The sequence below is a fragment of the Gossypium raimondii genome, chromosome 3 (assembly GCF_025698545.1).
Source record: "Gossypium raimondii isolate GPD5lz chromosome 3, ASM2569854v1, whole genome shotgun sequence".
NCBI lineage: Eukaryota > Viridiplantae > Streptophyta > Magnoliopsida > Malvales > Malvaceae > Gossypium > Gossypium raimondii.
In genome coordinates, this window is record NC_068567.1 from 5,789,679 (window position 1) to 5,809,311 (window position 19,633).

Consider the following 19,633-nt stretch of genomic DNA (forward strand, 5'->3'; position numbering starts at 1 on the left):
GCATACATTTGATATTTTCTTATATTTTTATTATTTATTTGAGTTTATTTTCTATCTATAAATTTATATTTTATATTGTTTTTAATATATTAAAAATATTTTGTTATATTCAATTTCATCACAACATCATTTTTTAGTTACGTGACTATCAAGTGGGTATTTTTATTTAAAAACGTGACATCAACAAAATTGTCAAAAAAAAACATAACAATATCAACAAATGGATTTAATTTTCAAATATGAAAAGTAGAGGACTAAATTATTGAAAATAAAAGTACAAAGTTTTAAAAATACATGGACTTATGACATATTTTAACATTTATACTACATAACATTTATTATTAATATATTTATTATTAAAATATTAATATTGAATAATTTCAATAATATGTGATGAATATTATTTAAAATCATTATTTTTAAATTTTACTATTAAAACAAAATTGAAATATTAAATAATTTATTAATTTAATAAATTTATTACATGACTAAATATAACTAATTAAATTAAATATGTATGTTTAATAATATTGAAAAATATTATATATTATTTTAATATTTTAAAAATAAAAATAAAATTTATTATCAATATAATAATATTAAGCTTGATTTAAGTTAATTTTGATATAAAAATAAATTTAATTATAGAGGAACTCTTTTTCGGAAAATGACTTACACTTTTCAAAAGAGTAAGCTATTTTACAGGAAAAATGACTTATTTTACGTTGATCTGTAAGTCATTTTTCGTTGACCAAGTTATTTTTTGTGAAACAAACACGGGAAAATGCAGAAAATATTTTTCCGTAAAACTTCTTACATATAAACAAAATAACCCATAATTTTAGTTCTTATTACATCAATAATATCCTTTTGTACTTTTGACTAATACCATAGATTTGATATTTTATACAATACCTTTCCTAAGTAATAATCATTATTAAAAATCAAAATTGAATATTTAAGGTAATTTCAATTTTTATTGCGCCAATCTATTAAGAGGTGAATCTTGACCACGAGTTTTAAAATTACTCTATACTTAAAGATAATAATCGAACCTTCGACCATTGATTAAAATAGGAGAAATAATGTGTTTTTTATTAGTGTAAATATGTAAAGTTACCAGTTATTTATTTAGATTTCAAGTGTCTTAATTTTATGGTGCCAAATGACAAATATATAACAATGCCAATAAATACAATTTGCCAAATTTATGTCTTTATATTACTTTAGTATATATGCAAATATATTAGATATATACCTACCACTCTATTTAAAATCAATTCAATACAAAAACAATTAATTAAAATTAAAATATATCTAAACCTAAACCATTATAAATAATATTTCAACTTAAAATATTATGTGTGTGAATCGACACATGTTATTTATGCATGATAATACTTGGAACCTAAATGTTTAAGGTACCCTCAACCATTGTAATCACTACCGACATTGCATTAACAACTTTTTATTGTTTTACTTTATCATAAATTAAATTTTTTTCTTACGGGTGTTTCAATTTCTAGCCAATATTGTTTTATTTTTGTTTAAAGTTAATGCCATATGTCTTTATACTTTTTAAAATTTAAAGTTTATATTAAATTAATATTAATATTTTTAAATTATTTTATTAAATTCAGATTTATTATAATGTTATTTTAGTTATATTATTACTAAGTGAGTATTTTTTCCTTCAATAATAAATTTAATAATGTTAATAATTAGAATTGATTTTTAAAATATAAAAAGTATAGAAATTAAATTATTAAAATAAAATATAAGAATTAAATTTCATAATTGAATAATACATAAACTTATGATATATTTTACGTTTATATTGTAATCACTTGATACACTTACTTTTTATTTTTTTCAAAATTTAATAACTATCGATAAAGTAATAAAAATATAAATAATCCTGTTAATAAAGTTTTGGGTGGGTTGATAAATTAAAATTTTAAAACTTTGTGCACCAAGTTTAAATCTTTAGGGAGTTTTTTTTAATTTATTATTGAAATTAATTAAATTACTTACTTCACTCTTTTAATAAAGTTTTGTTATTTAGTAATTTTCAACTCCATTAGTTTGAAAATAAAGTTTTGTTAATAATATGCACTCTAATACGTATCACCAACTTACTAACATTAAATTTTAAAAATATTTCTAAAGTTTAGAACGTAGTCATAAACTGTATAATTAAGTTTACTGTCACATGTTTCACAAGAGTCTAATTGTTTGAAGAACCTCATGTTCAGTGCAGAATTTAATTCAAACGTATTATATTGATTCTATGAAGAGTTAATGTGTTGTCTTAATGTATTCGTTTAAAGGTGATTTATTCTACTAAAAATTAAAATATAAAAAATTCATCCATATATTAATTTAAAGAAACTTTAAGTTGAACTTGAACGTTTGGAGCTTAAATATTATGGTCTAAAGATTAAAATTTAGGATAAGACAACATTTAAATTTTAAATTTAATAATTTTTTAATTTGGTCTTTAAATTTTTTAATTCACATTAATCATTGAATTTAACAAAATTTTTCTATTTTAGTCCTTGTGATAGCGTGACATAATATCAGAGTGTTACGTCGTCACATGGGAGAAAATTTCAGAACTAATGTGAACAAAAAAAATTCAAAAACTAAATTAAAGAATTGCAAAGTTTAGGGGTAAATGTTGCTTTTTTCCCTGAATTTAGTTTAAGACACACTTAGGACAACGCTTGTCACGTTTAAATCACGTGATTTCGATTTGATCCGCCACGTAAGCCCGACATTTACATAACTTTTTTTCGTTCTTTTGATTTTCAATTTAAATTAATTTCCCGCTCATTTCACAGTTCCTTCTTTTTTTATCTTTTTTTTTCTCTCTCTCTCTTCATCTGATAAGACGCTAAAGCCAAAATTTGGGTTTCTCAAGAGTCTCGCTATCTTCTTTTTTTCAGAAAGCTCCCAACAAAATATTATTCCCAAAACACCCTCCTCAGCTCTTTCAATTTTCGAATCAGAACCCTAACATCTTCACCATGAACCATTATCACATCTACGAAGCCATCGGTCGTGGAAAATATTCGGTAATATCTCCTCATTTCTCTCAGATTTCGACAAAATTTTTCATCGCTTATTTTACTTCATTTTCTTTTTCTTAATCTCAATGTTTTTGTTAGAGTGTGTATAAAGGACGGAAGAAGAAGACGATTGAGTATTTTGCAATCAAAAGTGTCGAGAAATCACAGCGGAGCAAAGTTCTTCAAGAAGTAACATCGACTTCTTTTTTTCGAATTTTTTGATATGATTGGAATGATCAATTACTAATATTGAAAATTTAGATGTTATTGATTTGATTTTAGCTTGTACTTATACTATGTATGACCTTTATGGATGTTAGAGCTGTTTTTTTTTTTCTTTTGAATATTTGAGATAATTTTGTAACCTCGATATTTATGCTTAATTCACAGCGGAGCAAAGTTCAGCAAGAATAACATCGAGTTTTTCTTTTTAAAAAAATTGAGCTGATTTGAATGATTTATTACTAAGATTGAAAATTAAGATGCCATTTATGTAATTTTAGCCTGAAATTTTATTATTTATGATCTTTATAGAAGCGAGAGCTGGTTTCTTTGTGTGTGTGTGTGTAATAGTTTAACCACAATACTAATGTTTAATTACTAATGCTAATACAACATTAGCTTATATTTTACTGTTTTTACATGATCTTTTCCATATATTTTCAGGTTAGGATACTTCACTCTTTAAATGATCCAAATATACTTAAGTTTCACTCATGGTATGTTTATTTTCCAATTTAGATCTTTACTTCTAAATTTTTGGCATATTTTCAAAATTTCTCAATTTCGTTACTTGTGTGTCAAGGTACGAAACTTCTGCACATTTGTGGTTGGTTTTGGAATTCTGTACCGGTGGAGATCTCATGACCTTGTTACGGCAGGTACTTACAGGTTACCTCCTGTTTTTCATTTCTTTTAAAGCATGAAAGCAACTGTGAAATTTTATTGGTCTGATTAACTGAGACAGATTCAAGGATCTCGAATGTGGGTATGCTTGTTTAGAAATATACGTTTGGGTTACATTTTCAATCTTTTTAATGATGAATTTCAGGATGGTAAGCTGCCAGAAGATTCAATTCATTTCTTGGCCTATGATCTTGTCAAAGCTTTGCAGTAAGAATATATGTTCTATTTCCTATTCAATTTGCAGTTAGTGTCTTGTATGTCTTTTAATCTTTTTATCTCTCTATGTTACTCAGATTCAAATGTGGGTGTTGGATATGTATGAGTCCAAAAGGATTACTTTCAACTTCTTTCAAGATTTTTTTATGTATTAGGAGGGTCCTTGGAATGCCATATCTCTATATACATGTTTGTAAATGTGTCGAATATAGATATTTCAAAAAAAAAAAAAAGTTGGAGTAATATAGCTTTTGTGAATTACTAATGGAAATGTTGGTTGTTGTTATTAGATATTTACATTCAAAAGGAATCATTTACTGTGATTTAAAACCATCAAACATCCTTTTGGATGAGAATGGGCATACAAAGGTACCTATTCAGCATAAAATAACTTTTTCATAAGATCGAGTTGCTATCATCCTACTTCCTACGCAATTGAGCTTTCACATTTGTGTATTAATTTGATGCAGCTATGTGACTTTGCACTTGCAAGAAAGTTGAGTGATATATCTAAAACGCCTTCTTCCATGGTAGGTTCATGTAACCATTGTAACATTCTGTGCACCCAAGACAGAATTAAATTGCCAATTTAATCAAGTTCTTTAAGTAATCCTTTTACCTTTCTTTTTCTTGTTTCTAACTTGTTCATTGTTCTGCTTTCTACTGCTTAGCTGCCACAAGCAAAACGCGGAACTCCCTGTTATATGGCTCCTGAATTGTTTGAGGATGGAGGTGTCCATTCTTATGCATCTGATTTTTGGGCACTAGGTTGTGTGCTATACGAGTGTTATGCAGGAAAGCCTCCTTTTGTTGGCAGGGAGTTCACTCAACTTGTAAAATCCATCCTCTCAGATCCGCCTCCTCCACTTGAAGGAAGTCCAAGCCCTTCTTTTGTCAATATTGTTAATTCTCTTCTGATTAAAGATCCAGCTGAGAGAATAAAGTGGCCTGAGCTTTGTGTGCATGCCTTTTGGAGGAATAAATTTTCTCAAGTATCTTTACCACCTCAGCCCGCTTTTGAAAACATGATTGAGTTATATGCTAAACCATGTCTCTCAGAGCGTAATGGTGACCGATCTTCTCAAAGCAAGACCCCTCCTATATATAGGGAAAAAGATCCAAAGGGGGCTTCAAGGAAAGATGAGAATTCTCTGGCGGGTTCAAGAGGTCATGAGACACCAGTTAAGGGTACACCAGTTGGCCGTAAAACTCAACCAAAGGCTTCTGGCAGAGGAGCGGAGGAGAAGCATAAAGATCATTCTAGTGCTATTAAGCGTGTGAATCTCTTGAGATTATCTAGAATAGCCAAAACAAACTTACAGAAGGAGAATGAGAAGGAAAATTACCGGAGGCCTGTCCCTAATAGCTCTGAGAATGAATCTGAAGTTAAAATTGAGAACACCGATATGGAACTTGATTTTGATGAGAACACTGAAGAGGAAGTGCATGATGAATCAGATGGGTCAGATGTCCCCACTTGTACGACTGAAGAGAAGATTTCAAGTCAGAATCAGGAACAATTCAAAGTGGAATTGGGGGATAATAACGTTGACAGAGCAGACAGCCAAGCTGGGAGTAATTTGCCTGCCTCTGATGAATCAAAAACATGTGATCAGGAATCATCTTCAGATCATGTTGAAGTGGCTGCAACCCCACCTAGTGTCAGTTCTCAACACAGAAACCAGAGAATTAAGGAAAGTCCAGGGGCTGCCCTTGAGTCTGAATGGTCAAAAACATCCAATAGTATCTCCAAAGTTCTCTGGCATACTTCTGATCTTTCTGTAAGACCTGTAATGCCAAGCAGAAAATCTGATAAAATGTCAGAGGCACTTCCTTCACTACCATTTGAGGCATTGCATCCGTCTGATTTTGTAAGAATGTCGAAGGAAAAATTGGATGCACTCAACAATAGAATCATATCAATATTTGGAAGTGCTGGCACCGGTGAGAAGCAAAATGTGATTAGATACCTTGAGATGCTTAGTAATAACGCAGAAGCAGCCAATATCTTGACTAATGGTCCGATAATGCTCATGCTTGTCAAAATGCTCAGGCTGTCCAAGACTTCTGCTTTCCGTGTACAACTTGCTTCACTGATTGGCTTGCTGATCCGACATTCTACTTTCATTGAAGATGATTTGTCAAATTCAGGAATTTTAATTGCACTTAGTGATGGTCTTAGAGACTACCAGGAAAAAGTTAGAAGATTTTCTATGGCTGCTTTAGGTGAATTACTGTTCTATATTTCCACTCAAAATGAGCAAGCAAAAGATAACAACCCACTTGAATCTCCATCAAAAAACAACAAGCCTGTATCTGGCTGGCAGGTCTGTTTCATATGCCATTGCTCTAACTTTTTAGATGGTAAACCTGATAAGTGGAATCTTGATTTTTAATGATGTTGCTTTCAAGGTTTCATGTTTTAAACAAGTCAGAAACTGCCAGTATTGATGTAATGCCTATTTGTTTCTTTCCCTGCTGATTTTCATATATGTTCCATTATTCTCCTCTTTATTGGCAGGTCCCAAATTCATTGGTTTCATTGGTGTCATCAGTTTTACGTAAAGGAGAGGATGATATGACTCAGCTTTATGCAGTTAGGACAATTGAAAACATTTGCAGCCAAGGAGGATATTGGGCATCTCGTTTCACCAGCCAGGACGTGATTAGTAACCTGTGCTACATTTACAGGGCTGTGGGGAAGCAAGAGAGCATGAGGCTAACTGCAGGGTCTTGTTTGGTCCGCCTTGTTCGTTTCAATCCCCATATCACTCAATCTGTTATAGATAAACTTTCACTCAAGGATATTGCATCTGCTCTTAACAAGGGCAGTCCGCGCGAGCAGCAAATCTGCTTAAATCTTCTAAATATGGTACTGCTTGGGAGCCATTTGTTCTCAAATATAGGAAGGTACCTTCAACCGTTGGTAGAGGACAAGAATCTGGTGCCTAGCCTAGTGTCTCTCATAGAACAAGGAACTGAAACCCTACGGGGCAAAGCACTTCTTTCAGTGGCTCTTCTTTGTAAGAATGGTAAGAGATGGTTACTGCAATTCTTTTGCAATGCAAGGTTACTCCACACAGTGGACAGATTGGCAAAAGAGAAGGATAACTATCTACAGCAATGTCTAGATTCATTTCTTCATGAAGTGGCATCTACAGTTCCCGGCTTACTTGATAGTATAACCGGAGATATCCAGCAAATGATGGGAGGACGACGACATGGGCAGAACTCTGCCCTTACCAGTCGTGCTGCTGCAAAGAATAATGTTAATTTGTTCCCTGTAGTTCTTCATCTTATTGAGAGTTCATCATTTAAAAGCAGATTGGTGACTCATCAGATCTTGCGGCAGTTGGCAAATCTTATCCAAGTTGTTGAGACACCATTTCAAGTAAGTAGTTTTATCTGAGCCATCCTTTGTTCTCATCACTGATTATAAATTTTTCAGATCATTTTCTTTATTTTAGTGCACATAATATAATTATTTGGACTTGGTGTGACTGTTGGATAGTTATGTCGAAAATAAAGAAAATATCAGTAAGACAAATATTCCTTACAATATATCAGTAAGACAAATATTCCTTACAAATACTAATACCGGTCATCTTTTTCATTGACCAGGGACGGGATGATTTCCAAATAACATTGTTACGAGTTCTGGAATCCATACTTGAGGAATCTCCTGTAATTCTTGAAAGCCCTAATATTTTTACCCAAGGAATTCTTCCTAGTCTTGCTGTTCTTTACAAGGGCAACAAAGATGGTAATGCCAGATTTTTGTGCCTGAAAATCATGTTCGATGTGATGGTCATCTTCTTGAATGAACCTTCATTAAAAGATCAAAGTTCAGAGGATCTAAGATTGATATCTAATTCTCATTTTCTTCCACTCTATCCCACCTTGATTGAAGATGAGGATCCCATTCCCATGTATGCACAGAAGCTTCTAGTGATGCTAATTGAGTTTGATTATATCAAAATCCCTGATATTTTAGATCCGAAAATGGTCTCAAAATGTTTTGGATTTTTGCTTGGCGATCTAACAAATGCAAATGTAAACAATGTCAAACTGTGTTTAGCTCTGGCTTCTGCTCCTGAGATGGATTCCAAGTTACTTTCGCAGCTAAAAGTGGTTCGAAAAATTGGTAATCTTTTGGAGCTTGTATGTGCAAAGGATATGGAAGACTTTCTTGAGCCAACTCTTGGCTTGTTTAAGGCTTTTCTTCTCCGCTCTAGTGGAAATGGTTTCGTTTACACAAAAGAACCCACACAGTTACTTGATGGTTCATTCGAGTCAAGTGGCTCAGTCAATCAGCAGCAATGCATTAGAGATATAATGGACTTTGGCAGCAATGTTGGAGTGCTATTGGATTTAAGTGCATCTCATGAACCGAACATTGCTGATGTAGCCTCTGAATGTGTTGTCTTATTGCTCAAGGCAGCTCCAAGGGAAGCCACAACTGGGTTCCTAACTAATCTCTCAAAGGCTGGTTCAATCCTCGAGTCCTGGCGCAGCAAGGGCATCTCTCACTTGCTCTTGAACCGGTTACTGCAGGCTGTTGGTTATTCTTGTAGGCAATACTTATCACATGCTATGATACTATCAATATCTGCAGCTGAAATTACACGGATTCAAGGCATCGTTTCTGAGTTGAAAAGCTCCAGTATACCTGGATTGGCTAATGTTGCTTCCGTTGTTTTCTCGGAGTTGCAGCGGCTGCCTCGTCGCATTTGAACTTCATTTCAGGTATATCACTTCTATGAATAGCTAGTCATGCTGAATTTCTTTCGCAAGGATAAACGGTACCGGACTGGTTGACAGGGAACCAATGTTATGTTCAGTCCGACAATTATATGATAGTTATTTTACATTACGTTCATGTTTAAACATTAAAAAACTAATTTGGTTGAACTGATTAAAATGAAAACCGAAAATTTGATCGGTTCACTTTTCAATTTCATTTATGTAATATTGCTCTTTCCCTTTATCATAATTTCTGCTCTTTTTTTGAATGCTATCCTTTATAGATTAATACATTCTGAGATTTACTTGCGCGTTACAGGCAATGATGAAACGACATGGAACATATTTATGGAGTTCTGGAGGGTCAAAATAATCCATGTTAGAGAGGTGAGTTATATTTTGTTAAGTACTGCTCTTGGCCTGCAAATGTATAAACCATGCATGCTTCGTTTCGTACCATCATTGATATAATATCTTTTTCTTTTTGTTGGATAATTGATATAATATCATATATTCAATTTAAGTTCTTTTCGTTCCTTCAATGCTTTATTCGAAAAAGAAACTGTTGAGCCTTTATTTTTTTGCATTTCTTTTGTCAAATCTTATTTATTAGTCAACTGTATACGAATATATTAGGTTGGGTTCTGTAAATTGTTTCGTTATGAAATAATTTTATGGTAGTTGTGTATGTGTTGTCTAAACAGCGAATTTTTGCTTTAAATTTTATACTTCAATGCAACATTTATTTATTTAAAAGAAAAATACAATTTATGCAATAGTTTCGTGATTATGGTGTCAGTGTCACTGTTGCTTAAACTCAAAAACAATGGTTTATTTTAATGTTGCAATTGATGTTTTAAGTAACAGTTTTTTATCTAGTTAAATGCAAGATAATGCTTTTCATAGTTATTGTAACGTTTTTGTAAAATATCTTTCAACATTATTTTAAAACCATAAAACGTTTTTCAATAGTTGCAATGTTTTTTTTTTTGTAGAAAAAGAATAATTAATAATTGCAAAACGACTACTTATTTATATAATAATATTATAAGATGAGTACTATGATTTCGATTTCTGTTTTCTGAAGTGGAGGGAGAAACTGTTGTATAGTGTGTGAACTTGGAGTTAGGCATTGGAAACAACTCCCTTGCTACTACATTAATGAGTTAATTAATAAATTAACACATATTCTTATTTATTTATCTTTATAGACTAGTGGTCTAGTTACATTTTAAAATTTATGTAAAATTGTATGCAACTCATTTCATGAATTAATATTATTATGTAAGAGCTTTATATTCATTTATATATATAAAATAAATTTTAGTTAGATGATCTTTATTGAAAACTAGAGAATTATATTTTGAAAACCATAGTTAATATTATTTTGCATTAATGATTAATTAATATATGTTTGTATAGCTATATATGTGTGTATTAATTAACAGTTGTTTTAGGTGCTTAATTATTATCTATGTATTAATGTGTAATTGGATGTATTATATATTAATAGTTAGGTGCATTAGAGATAACAAAAGAGTAAGGTTCATTAATTCTTATGTTAAAATATTTATATGACGAAATTATATATATTATTGAGGCAACAATTACGTAACACAAAAGTTAAGTTGCATAAGCAACCATTTTATTTATGTTAGTTACTAATAAAATTTTAAGCAACTATACAACAATATTTCTAGCATGTTGCTTATTACATTAAAAGGCAACAATTTTTATATCTATTTTTGTTGTTGTGAATTTCAAGTTTGGTTTTATTTTGAGATATTATTTTATTAGTAAGAGCTATTTTTAGTATAATGTTTGAAAATATAAATTTGAAAATTTCACCTTGAATTTCATTTAAATTAAAATATCTTTTGAGTTTTGAGCTTTTATACATTTGGAATTTAGTTCTTTTACTTTTATTTAATACAATTTAGTCTTATTCTTTATTTAAAAGCATAAGTCTAATTATTAACACTGTTACAATTTTTCTATTAAATTCGGTCATTATAATGTCATTTTCTTGTTATACGATTATTAAAGTAGTACTTTTTTCATTTCAAAATGTCAAATTAGTGAATTTAACAAAAGAACTTTAGCAGTGCCAACAATTAAATCTAAATTTTAAAATTAAAAAGTAACAAAATTAAATTCCTGAAAATAAAAATAGAACGATTAAATTTCAAATGCATAAAAATATCTGAAGTTGGAACATATTTTAACCATTCATTTATTATATATATCACTTGTTTTGAATTTTATCCTTACCCTTATAATTTATAATATATTTATAAATTTTAAAAATTTATGATTATTACACTTACATGTATTTTTATTATGTAATTGATAATTTTTTAAAAATTCAATTCAGTTTTTCATGTTAGTATTTTTAATATCATTGAGTGACGCGAGTCAGTCCACAAGATAACATTTTTGTCTTACTAAAATTAACGGTTTCTTAGTCGGCCAAAAGCCCAAAACATTATTCAAAATAATATAAAAATATTTTATATCATTACGAATTTATGTCCAAGGATTGGTATAATCCAATTTCTTAACTCTCTGAGTTCTTAATTCTCATAGGATTTTAGGTACACAAAGTAACAGAGTAATGTTATACATAATAAATAGAACTCTAAAAGCAAACAACATGACATCAAGAGAATACTCTCACCATTGAGACAACAATAAATATACAATCAAAATTAATAATCAGCTAGTGCTGGACAAAATTGCTGTTCTAATCAACCTGCAAAACTCTCACTAATATTAACACAAAACTTCACACTGAAATGTCCAGCTGTTGAGCCGGGTTCGCCATGATTTTAGGAAATCGGTATAGCATTCTAGACTTCTTGTACCTGCCATATCAGCTTCGAGTTCCTTTTTCATTGCCACTGAGGACCGTTTTGTTCAGTGGGTGATCCGGGAACAAATGGTACGAAACCCCTTCCACCGAATACAGGTCGCATGAAGGCATCATCGAATTTTCTCCAATAATAGTGCACGGTGTGGGAAGGAGTGGTCAAGAGCATTCTTAAGCTGGACGGCCGGATCACGCTTCGGTTGCCTTGTTCAGCCTCAGATCCTTGCCCATTGTTGAGAAGTGGTAGGAAGAATGATTTAGGAGTAGTTGGCTCGGACGAAAGCATTCTCGAGAGATGTTTTGGAGAAGGAAGCAAGATCCTAACTAATGGTTTAGTCATCAATCCGAAAACCTGCATAGTTTCAACAAACATAAACTTAATTGAGTTCCAAATTTCTACTATATTTATTTTACCTCCTCGAGTAAAAGGAAACATAAAAGAGATGTGGAATGAAGTGCAACAGTTAAAAGCACATTACGACTGCCATGCTACAATTAGAGCTATGACCGAGCTGAGCAGAATTCAGCTCCAAATTTAGAGCCCAAAACATGGCTCAACCTTTATTGAGTTTCGCTTTTAAAATTCAACCATAATTCGAGCTAAAACTCAAACAACCAAGTTGGCTTGATTAGACAATCTACCTTGTTCACCAAGTTAAAAACAAGCTCAATTCCTATCCTCAACGTAGAACTCAATTTATTTATGCTCAAGCTTAAGTTTGAATTAAGAATTATCTAAAAAGAATGTTCAATTAAGCTTGTGAGCCACTCAGGTAAAGCATTAAGATACTCAGTTTGGCTTACTCGACAGCTTGTGCTTGACTCAACGATGTTCAAACTAAACTAGAATATTTTTCTAGTCAACCCAAGTAGCTTACAAACATAAATGTCTCATTTACAACCTTCCTTGCAATTTGAAAACTGTGGTGTTTGGTAAAAAATTGGAGGTATGAGAACAAAGGTAAGAGGTCATAATCAAGATCTATCGAATAATTAAAGGGATGACTTATGTCTTACCACTGTGCTGAAAAGAACAACCGTGATTGTGCTGGTTATCATCATCGCATTCCCTCGCACTTGAGTATGCCCTAAACTAGTAAACTGCAAAAGAACGAATATTAGACTCGTCATTACACATTTTTTTCTTTACTAGTCCTGCAAATTCAGGAAGAAAACAAAAAATTTGCAATTATACACAAGTTTTCTGTCAGAACCCTTAAATTATCGATTGAATATTTTATATAGAATTTAACTGTATATAAATTTAAATAAGTTAAAATCTATTATTTTGCCCTGAAAGATTGTATATAAGACTTAGGAGTACTTCTGTGTATTGAAAGATCCTACTAATGATATATAATGTTGGATTACATGAAAGAAAAAACAAGTTGAATCATTATACCTGATTATAAGCAAGTGCCATTGAGACAGCACCGCGCATAAGACCAGCCCACCAAATGGTAACCTGCAAAATATAAGTCCACAGAGAGGTAAAAATTTATTGATCCCGAGCCTACGAAAGATATGTGTTAGAATGGTTCGAAACACATACTTGCTGTTTGAATTCAATTTTCTCATGAGGAGCTTTCTTTGTCAAGTTGGATATGAACGACAAGGGGAAAACAAAGGCTGCTCTTCCAACAAGAATCAAGCCCAGTAGAATCGAACTCACCCCAACTGATTTTCCGGGGCTGAGAAAAAAAAGTTCTGTTAACTCGTAATAGAAAAATATGAATTTTGAGTTAATAGTAAGATATAAAAACAGTGTATTATTGGCCTCACCTATCACTGATAACTCTCCACTTCTCGATGTCCAAAGCATCCATACCAACATAGAGGAAGATAAAGATCTCAGCAACAAATGATAGAGTAGCAAAAGCATGCCTGCAATAATATGCGGGAGTGATGAGATACGATAACATGAAAGGTTGGCAGGTGGAAAACTGATTTAACAGTTCAAAATAACAGATTTTGGAGATTGAACATACTTTGTTGTCACTCTTGAACTTTCTGTAACATTATGCCATGTATAGTGAGACATAACAATCCCACAAAAGAATACTGTAAGAATTCCGCTTAAATAGAAAAGCTGCAAGACAAACGTTCCAATATTGTCATTAATAGAAAAGAAAAACAGTCATTGACAAGGAGGCCTGCAAGTTCTAAGAAACCTTACTTCAGCGAGCATGTATGAGAGGTAAGCCATGAGGATCATAAGAGCAACCTCGCGATCAGTTGAATGCCTGTTTTTGCAAGAAGAAAAATGATATGAAGACCGTATAGTAAACAAACCAGAACTCCTTGCCTTCATTATTATGTAAAATTAACACCACTATTGAAAGTGACCACCCATGTCCCATATATATAGACATGAGAATATGGCCTTCCAAAAATCCTATTAATATATAGAAAAACTTAGAAAAAAGTTCAATATCCCCATGCTGTACACATGTCCATATCTGACACTCACACTCGAGTATGAGAAACATAGATTACGGTTGAGCAAGTTCAAGTGCACTGTGCTTTTATCCTCGGCTAGTTAAATGAGGCAAACATATGAAAATTGGACTTTAATACAAACCTTCCGAAATACAGCTTTTTAATAATGAAAGCACTGAGCAGTCCAGTCTGTAGAAGATAAACAAAAATGATCACTAGGAATAATATCCAACCACAATCAAGGGTATTTTAAAACTGAGAATAGAAAGAAAGCCTCACCACAACTCCTAGCAAAGTACTTGAGATGAACAAATAAAAAAAATTTCCGACAAATTTCAAGGCAATGGTAGAGTTGATGTGAGTAAGGTCAAAGCTCTGGATTGCATTGAAAAGAACCACTGATGTGGCATCATTCACAACTCCCTCCCCAAAAACCAGACTGTACAACAAAGGTGTCTCGTCCTGATTAAGAACCTGAGACAAACAAGCAGAGGATAAATTGATTGGCGCAGTTACTGTTTAACAATTTTAATGGGAACCTAGATCTCGAACATACATACTTGCAAAGTGCAAACAGAATCTGTTGCAGAAAATATTGCCCCAATTGCTGCAGTTCAGAGTAGTGAGGAGAATTAGCAAAAGACAAACATAAAATTCAACAATATATAGGAAAAGGAGTTAGCGAGGCATGAATGTCACCAAGATAGTCCCCTATCTGCAGATCACCAATATGCAATTCCTTGAAAAACTGTATGGCACCTAGCTCCCAGTAAATAAGAAAAGAAATAGTAGATATTAGGGAAAAAATTAGCAATTAGTAATTTTTTTTTAACCATAGAAATAAAACCTTACTCTAAGAGATAAGGCCAATCAGCTAGTAATTCAGTATGTGTGCTTGTCACTAAATGTGCATGTTTGTGCAGCCAACAATGACTATAATCACAAGTTATGTTACTTAGATTCAGGTGTGAATGTTAGACGTGTATATGTTTGAAATGGATTTGGTCAATACTTTTAAGTTTTTCTGGATGGTTATATCCCTATACTCATGTGGATATATGTCGAACACAGGTGTCAAACAAGGGTAACTTCAAGAAAAATGAAGAGTCGGAGCAACATACATTGCACTTCTACAGAACTTATAAAATCAGAGCACCTTTCCCAAATTTTTACCAATAATTTGAAAACAATGTATTTCATAAACCATCCACCTTGAACTAACCCAATAATGAGTTGAAACATACAAAAGTTATCAAAACATTAAACATACCTGCAGATATGATGCCAAATGATATTAAAGTACCAACTGCACCAAACAGCATGATAGTCATAAAGTTGCGGAAAAATTGCTTCTTCTTCACTTGGAATCTGGTAAAAAGAAGAAAAAAAAATCAATCATTGTTGTTTTAAGTAGGACCGGGTTACTCAAAGCCTATAGGTACAGTTGATGATTCCTTAATTGCTATTTTAGGAACTCTTTTTGCATTTAATGCATCATTTTTATTAAATTGAAGATAAAAATGTATTAATTGTATTTTTTTTTCATTAAGTACGAATAATCAGGCAAAGATTTAACATTTTCCTTTCAAGTATTATCTCCGTACAAGAACCTAAACAAAATTGAAAGTAAAACCCAAGAAAAAAAAAGTTAATGCACTTTAACTAAGGGCAACCTAAATGTCCTCATAAAGTAAATGGAAAACAAATATAAATAGAGATTAACTGCAAACATCAATAACTTACCCCGCATTAAAAATAATAGGAGGAAGCAAATAAATGAAGAACAAGTCTTCACTGAAAACTAACAGGTGAGAGCTTTTTCCTCCCGTTGTAAGCAAAATTACAACTCCAGTGCACACCCCCTGCCATCAAAGAAAACCAAAATTATGAAAATTAATGCCTTTTTCCTCTTGAGCAATATAATACATATATATATATATGTAAATATGCAAAAGTGCAACTTACAATGACAAGAGCAGTAATGGACTCGTTCATCCATCTGCTTTCCTCTAGTAAATGACCAATCACAATACAACCGCAAAGAAGCGCCACGAATAAGTTCATTGAAACTATGGAGCTATGATCAGAGGCTAAAAGAGAGTTTAAGATCCCGATCGCCATGGTATACCACTAATAATCACGAATCTGTTATTTTGAAGTGCGAGCTAGAATTTAACTATATAATAACTTAGAGCTTGATTTTATTATTGTTATTATTCAATTTCCCTTAAGTATTTGATTTTGGATCCGAAAACTCTCGTTCCAGAGACTTCCAGTTTCAGCTGCCAACCTCACTGAAAATCTGTTCAAAATAAAAATATATATATAGTTGAAGCTTTGGATCAGTTAATTAACAATAGCTCATTCTCTTAAGTTTCTAGTTTGGTTGCTGAGAAACAGGGATTGAGATTCAAGATCCGTAAGTTTCAGGAAAAGAAAGCAAAATAATAATAATAATAATAATAATAATAATAATAATAATTCAAACTTACAGAAATAAACCTCAAAGTCAAAGAAGCTAAAACATATATAATTTTCCTTTTCTTTTTCCTCCTCTTTTAATTGCCAGCCAAAAGAGTTAACTCGACAGCTCAAGTTAAAAGCTTAAAAAAAATAGAAACAGAGTCAGAATCCAACTCACCTCAACTCGAGTTCTGAATCTCAAAACTGTAAACTAAGAATAAGACGGATATGGATCATAAAACTTCAACCGGAACCTGACTCGGGAGAACGTAAGCAAAGAAATGCTGAATTTTCTAGTTCCAGATGCTAACCTCACCGAAAATCTGTAGAAAATTCAAAAAATAAAAAACGGAGTTGAAGCGTGGAACAGTCAATTAAAGATAGCTCATATTTTCAAAGCTTCGAGTTTGGCTGCTGAGAAATAGGGAATGAAAGTAAGAAATTGAGATTCAAAATCCGTAAGTTTCAGCGTTAAACAAAAGGGAAAGAAAGCAAAAAAAAAAAAAAGAAGAAGAAGAAATAATTCAAACTTACAGAAATAAACCTCAGAGAAACGAAAACGCATCTTATTTTCCTTTTCCTCCAGTTTTTCTTGCCAGCCAAACAGAGTTAATTTGACGGCTTAAGTTGAAGCTTAAAATATTACAGAAACCGAGTCGGAATCCAACTCACCTCAACTCGAGTTCCGAATCTCAAAACTGTGAACTGAGAATATAAAGCATTTGGATCATTAAACTCCAATCCGAACCTGATTCGGAAGAACTTAAGCAAAGAAATGCTGAATAATTTTTTTAAATTGAAATATTTTATTTCCTTAAAGGAAAAATAAATGAGTGAATCACAGAGAAAAATAACAGAGTACTACAATGCAGACAGTGAAAGGAAAGCAAAGAGATGGGAAAAAGACAGAATTGTACAATAGACCTTTTGAAAAGACAGTTTAAAGTCCTAAAACGATTTTAACCGTTGACGATAATCTAGATTGAGAAAGTATTGTAAGTAAATGGTCAGGATTGTTTTGTTGCTGTGGTATTGGGTTCACTCGATAATTCCTTTTGAATCTTCATTGATTGAGTAGAGAATAGCGGAGAGGGACGTGAAAGGAAAGGAGCCAATAAATGAAGGTACGCATGTTATGATTTTGTCGACAAAACGTGTCAATGGAAGATATTTTTAAATATTTTTCTAATATTCTACTAAAAATCAATTGAATTTTTAGCTAAAATAAATCTAAATATCTTTTTCTCCAAGTTTGGATAAAATATTAACTTGAGAAAAACAAGTTTGAAAACATAATCCATATAAAATAAAAGTCATGCTTGGACAACATTTAAAATTATCATTATAATTATTGAAAAATTCAACTCCACAAATGATGAATCCTTCCCACCACATTATTCATGATTTCTTTTTAATTATTTAATAGTATTTCAATAATTTTTTATATTATTGGCATATAATTTTAGTAATTTTTTTACTCCGAACTCAAGACCTTGAACTTAAACTCTGAATCTATACCCTGAACCCTAAATCTCAAACACTAAACCTTAAACCTAAATCTTAAACCTTGAACTTGAATTTGGGATTTGAGGTTTAAGGTTTATGTTTGTGGTTTAAGTCTGAGTTTTGATTTAAAGTTTGGGGTTTAGGATTCAAAATTCTGAATTTGAGGTTCAGAGTGCTAAGATAACAAAAAACCACATAGAAAAGAGAATATCTTTCTTTTCATATCTCTTCTCATACACACTACATGTATTTAAAGCAAAGACAACAACTGTTACTCAACTGCTTTACAACAAACCTCAACTAACCCCAACTACTAACAGATTTTTTATTAACCCTAATATAGAGTAAATAAATTACCAAAATTATGTGTCTATAGTATGAATTTTTTTAAATTTCATTAAATAATTAAAAGAGACTATAAATGATGTGGTGGGAAGGGTACATATAACAATTTCTCTCAAATAACATTTGTTGCTTGCATTTGATAATTTTTAATTTTGATTCTTAATTTTCTTATTCACATTAAATTTAAAACTTGAAAAAAAATTAATTTGATTTCTGAATTTGAATTCAATTAAAGTACGATTATGTGATACTTTAAATTTGTGTCACGTCGTCACTTTATTATCTAAAATTGTGTATAAAATCTAAAAATATGAAGGCTATAAAGAAATATAATTTCACAAAAATTAGATGATGATATCCTCATATTTTAATAGAATCCAAGTTAAAGGATCAAATTAAGAAAATATATCAAATTCCAAAACTAATATAGACAAAAAAAAAACTCTGAAACCAAAATGAAAACCTTGCTAGATTTAAGAACTAAATATTGTTTTATCCCTAACAAAAAAATTGATAAAATTCCAATAGTAGTCCCTATACTATGCATAAGTTGTTCTCTATACTTAATTTGGCCATTTTCAATCTTTGTACTTTTTAAAATTTAAAATTTTAGTCATGATCAAATGACAAATGTTAAATTCATTAAGTCCTACAATATTCAAAATTAAATGCGATAAACTTATTATCACATGGGTAATGCCATGTCAGCTTCTTATTTCCACATATTACTTCTCAAAAAAAAAGTTAATGAAGTTAACAATTTTGCTTGCGTTAGAATTGAAAATTTGAACTTCAAGAAACAAAGCGAGAGAATGATACAATTAGAGAATATGGATTAAATCTACAACTTTACACATAGTACATAACTAATAGCATAATTTAACCAAACAAAATTTACTTCTATCATTTGGTTAGGACTAAAATTTCAAACGAAAAGTACATAAATTAAAATTAATTAATTCAAAAATATAGGGCCAAAATGAATTAAATTAGAGTATAAGTACTAAATCTTAAATTTGATGAAAATAATTTGTTGACTTTGTGCGAACAACAAACAACTTCAAAATATGGTAGT

The 19,633-nt window shown here is 31.4% G+C and overlaps 2 protein-coding genes across 5 annotated transcripts; one reads left to right on the forward strand and one right to left on the reverse strand.

Annotated features, from left to right (window-relative positions):
• Positions 1-2,873: 2,873 nt before the first annotated feature.
• Positions 2,874-9,478, forward strand: LOC105796806 (serine/threonine-protein kinase RUNKEL). Of its 2 annotated transcripts, none has more exons than XM_012626621.2 (11): positions 2,874-3,077; positions 3,171-3,260; positions 3,738-3,790; positions 3,877-3,952; positions 4,123-4,184; positions 4,484-4,562; positions 4,664-4,723; positions 4,865-6,520; positions 6,715-7,584; positions 7,815-8,939; positions 9,256-9,478. In XM_012626621.2, the coding sequence occupies exons 1-10, from the start codon at positions 3,030-3,032 to the stop codon at positions 8,925-8,927; spliced, it is 4,107 nt and encodes a 1,368-aa protein (XP_012482075.1). In that variant the 5' UTR covers positions 2,874-3,029; the 3' UTR covers positions 8,928-8,939; positions 9,256-9,478. The 2 variants fall into 2 exon arrangements, with proteins under 2 accessions (XP_012482075.1, XP_052484002.1); XM_052628042.1 differs by having other exon boundaries at positions 2,910-3,077; positions 3,184-3,260.
• A 2,003-nt stretch (positions 9,479-11,481) lies between these two features.
• Positions 11,482-17,546, reverse strand: LOC105796807 (sodium/hydrogen exchanger 1). 3 transcript variants are annotated; one of them, XM_012626623.2, is made up of 16 exons: positions 17,380-17,546; positions 16,886-17,030; positions 16,210-16,546; positions 15,988-16,106; positions 15,515-15,612; positions 14,944-15,003; positions 14,805-14,851; positions 14,524-14,718; positions 14,387-14,433; positions 13,982-14,048; positions 13,794-13,894; positions 13,588-13,689; positions 13,358-13,496; positions 13,208-13,270; positions 12,823-12,906; positions 11,482-12,157 (listed from the first exon to the last, which is right to left on the reverse strand). In XM_012626623.2, exons 3-16 carry the CDS (start codon positions 16,363-16,365, stop codon positions 11,828-11,830), a joined length of 1,608 nt encoding a protein of 535 aa, XP_012482077.1. In that variant the 5' UTR covers positions 16,366-16,546; positions 16,886-17,030; positions 17,380-17,546; the 3' UTR covers positions 11,482-11,827. The 3 variants fall into 3 exon arrangements, with proteins under 3 accessions (XP_012482077.1, XP_012482076.1, XP_052484003.1); XM_012626622.2 differs by having other exon boundaries at positions 17,242-17,544; XM_052628043.1 differs by lacking the exon at positions 16,886-17,030 and having other exon boundaries at positions 17,380-17,542.
• Between the last annotated feature and the right edge of the window lie 2,087 nt (positions 17,547-19,633).

What these genes read in the sequence shown, in the direction of transcription:
- LOC105796806 (XM_012626621.2), top strand. Translation starts at nt 3,030, where the DNA reads ATGAACCATTATCACATCTACGAAGCCATCGGTCGTGGAAAATATTCG. An exon ending in TCGGTCGTGGAAAATATTCG is followed by an intron (nt 3,078 to 3,170) that starts GTAATATCTCCT and finishes TGTTTTTGTTAG; the next exon opens with AGTGTGTATAAAGGACGGAA. An exon ending in TCATGACCTTGTTACGGCAG is followed by an intron (nt 3,953 to 4,122) that starts GTACTTACAGGT and finishes GATGAATTTCAG; the next exon opens with GATGGTAAGCTGCCAGAAGA.
- LOC105796807 (XM_012626623.2), bottom strand. Translation starts at nt 16,365, where the DNA reads ATGGCGATCGGGATCTTAAACTCTCTTTTAGCCTCTGATCATAGCTCC. An exon ending in AAAAAGCTGTATTTCGGAAG is followed by an intron (nt 14,049 to 14,386) that starts GTTTGTATTAAA and finishes TTGCAAAAACAG; the next exon opens with GCATTCAACTGATCGCGAGG. An exon ending in TCTCATACATGCTCGCTGAA is followed by an intron (nt 13,895 to 13,981) that starts GTAAGGTTTCTT and finishes TTTGTCTTGCAG; the next exon opens with CTTTTCTATTTAAGCGGAAT.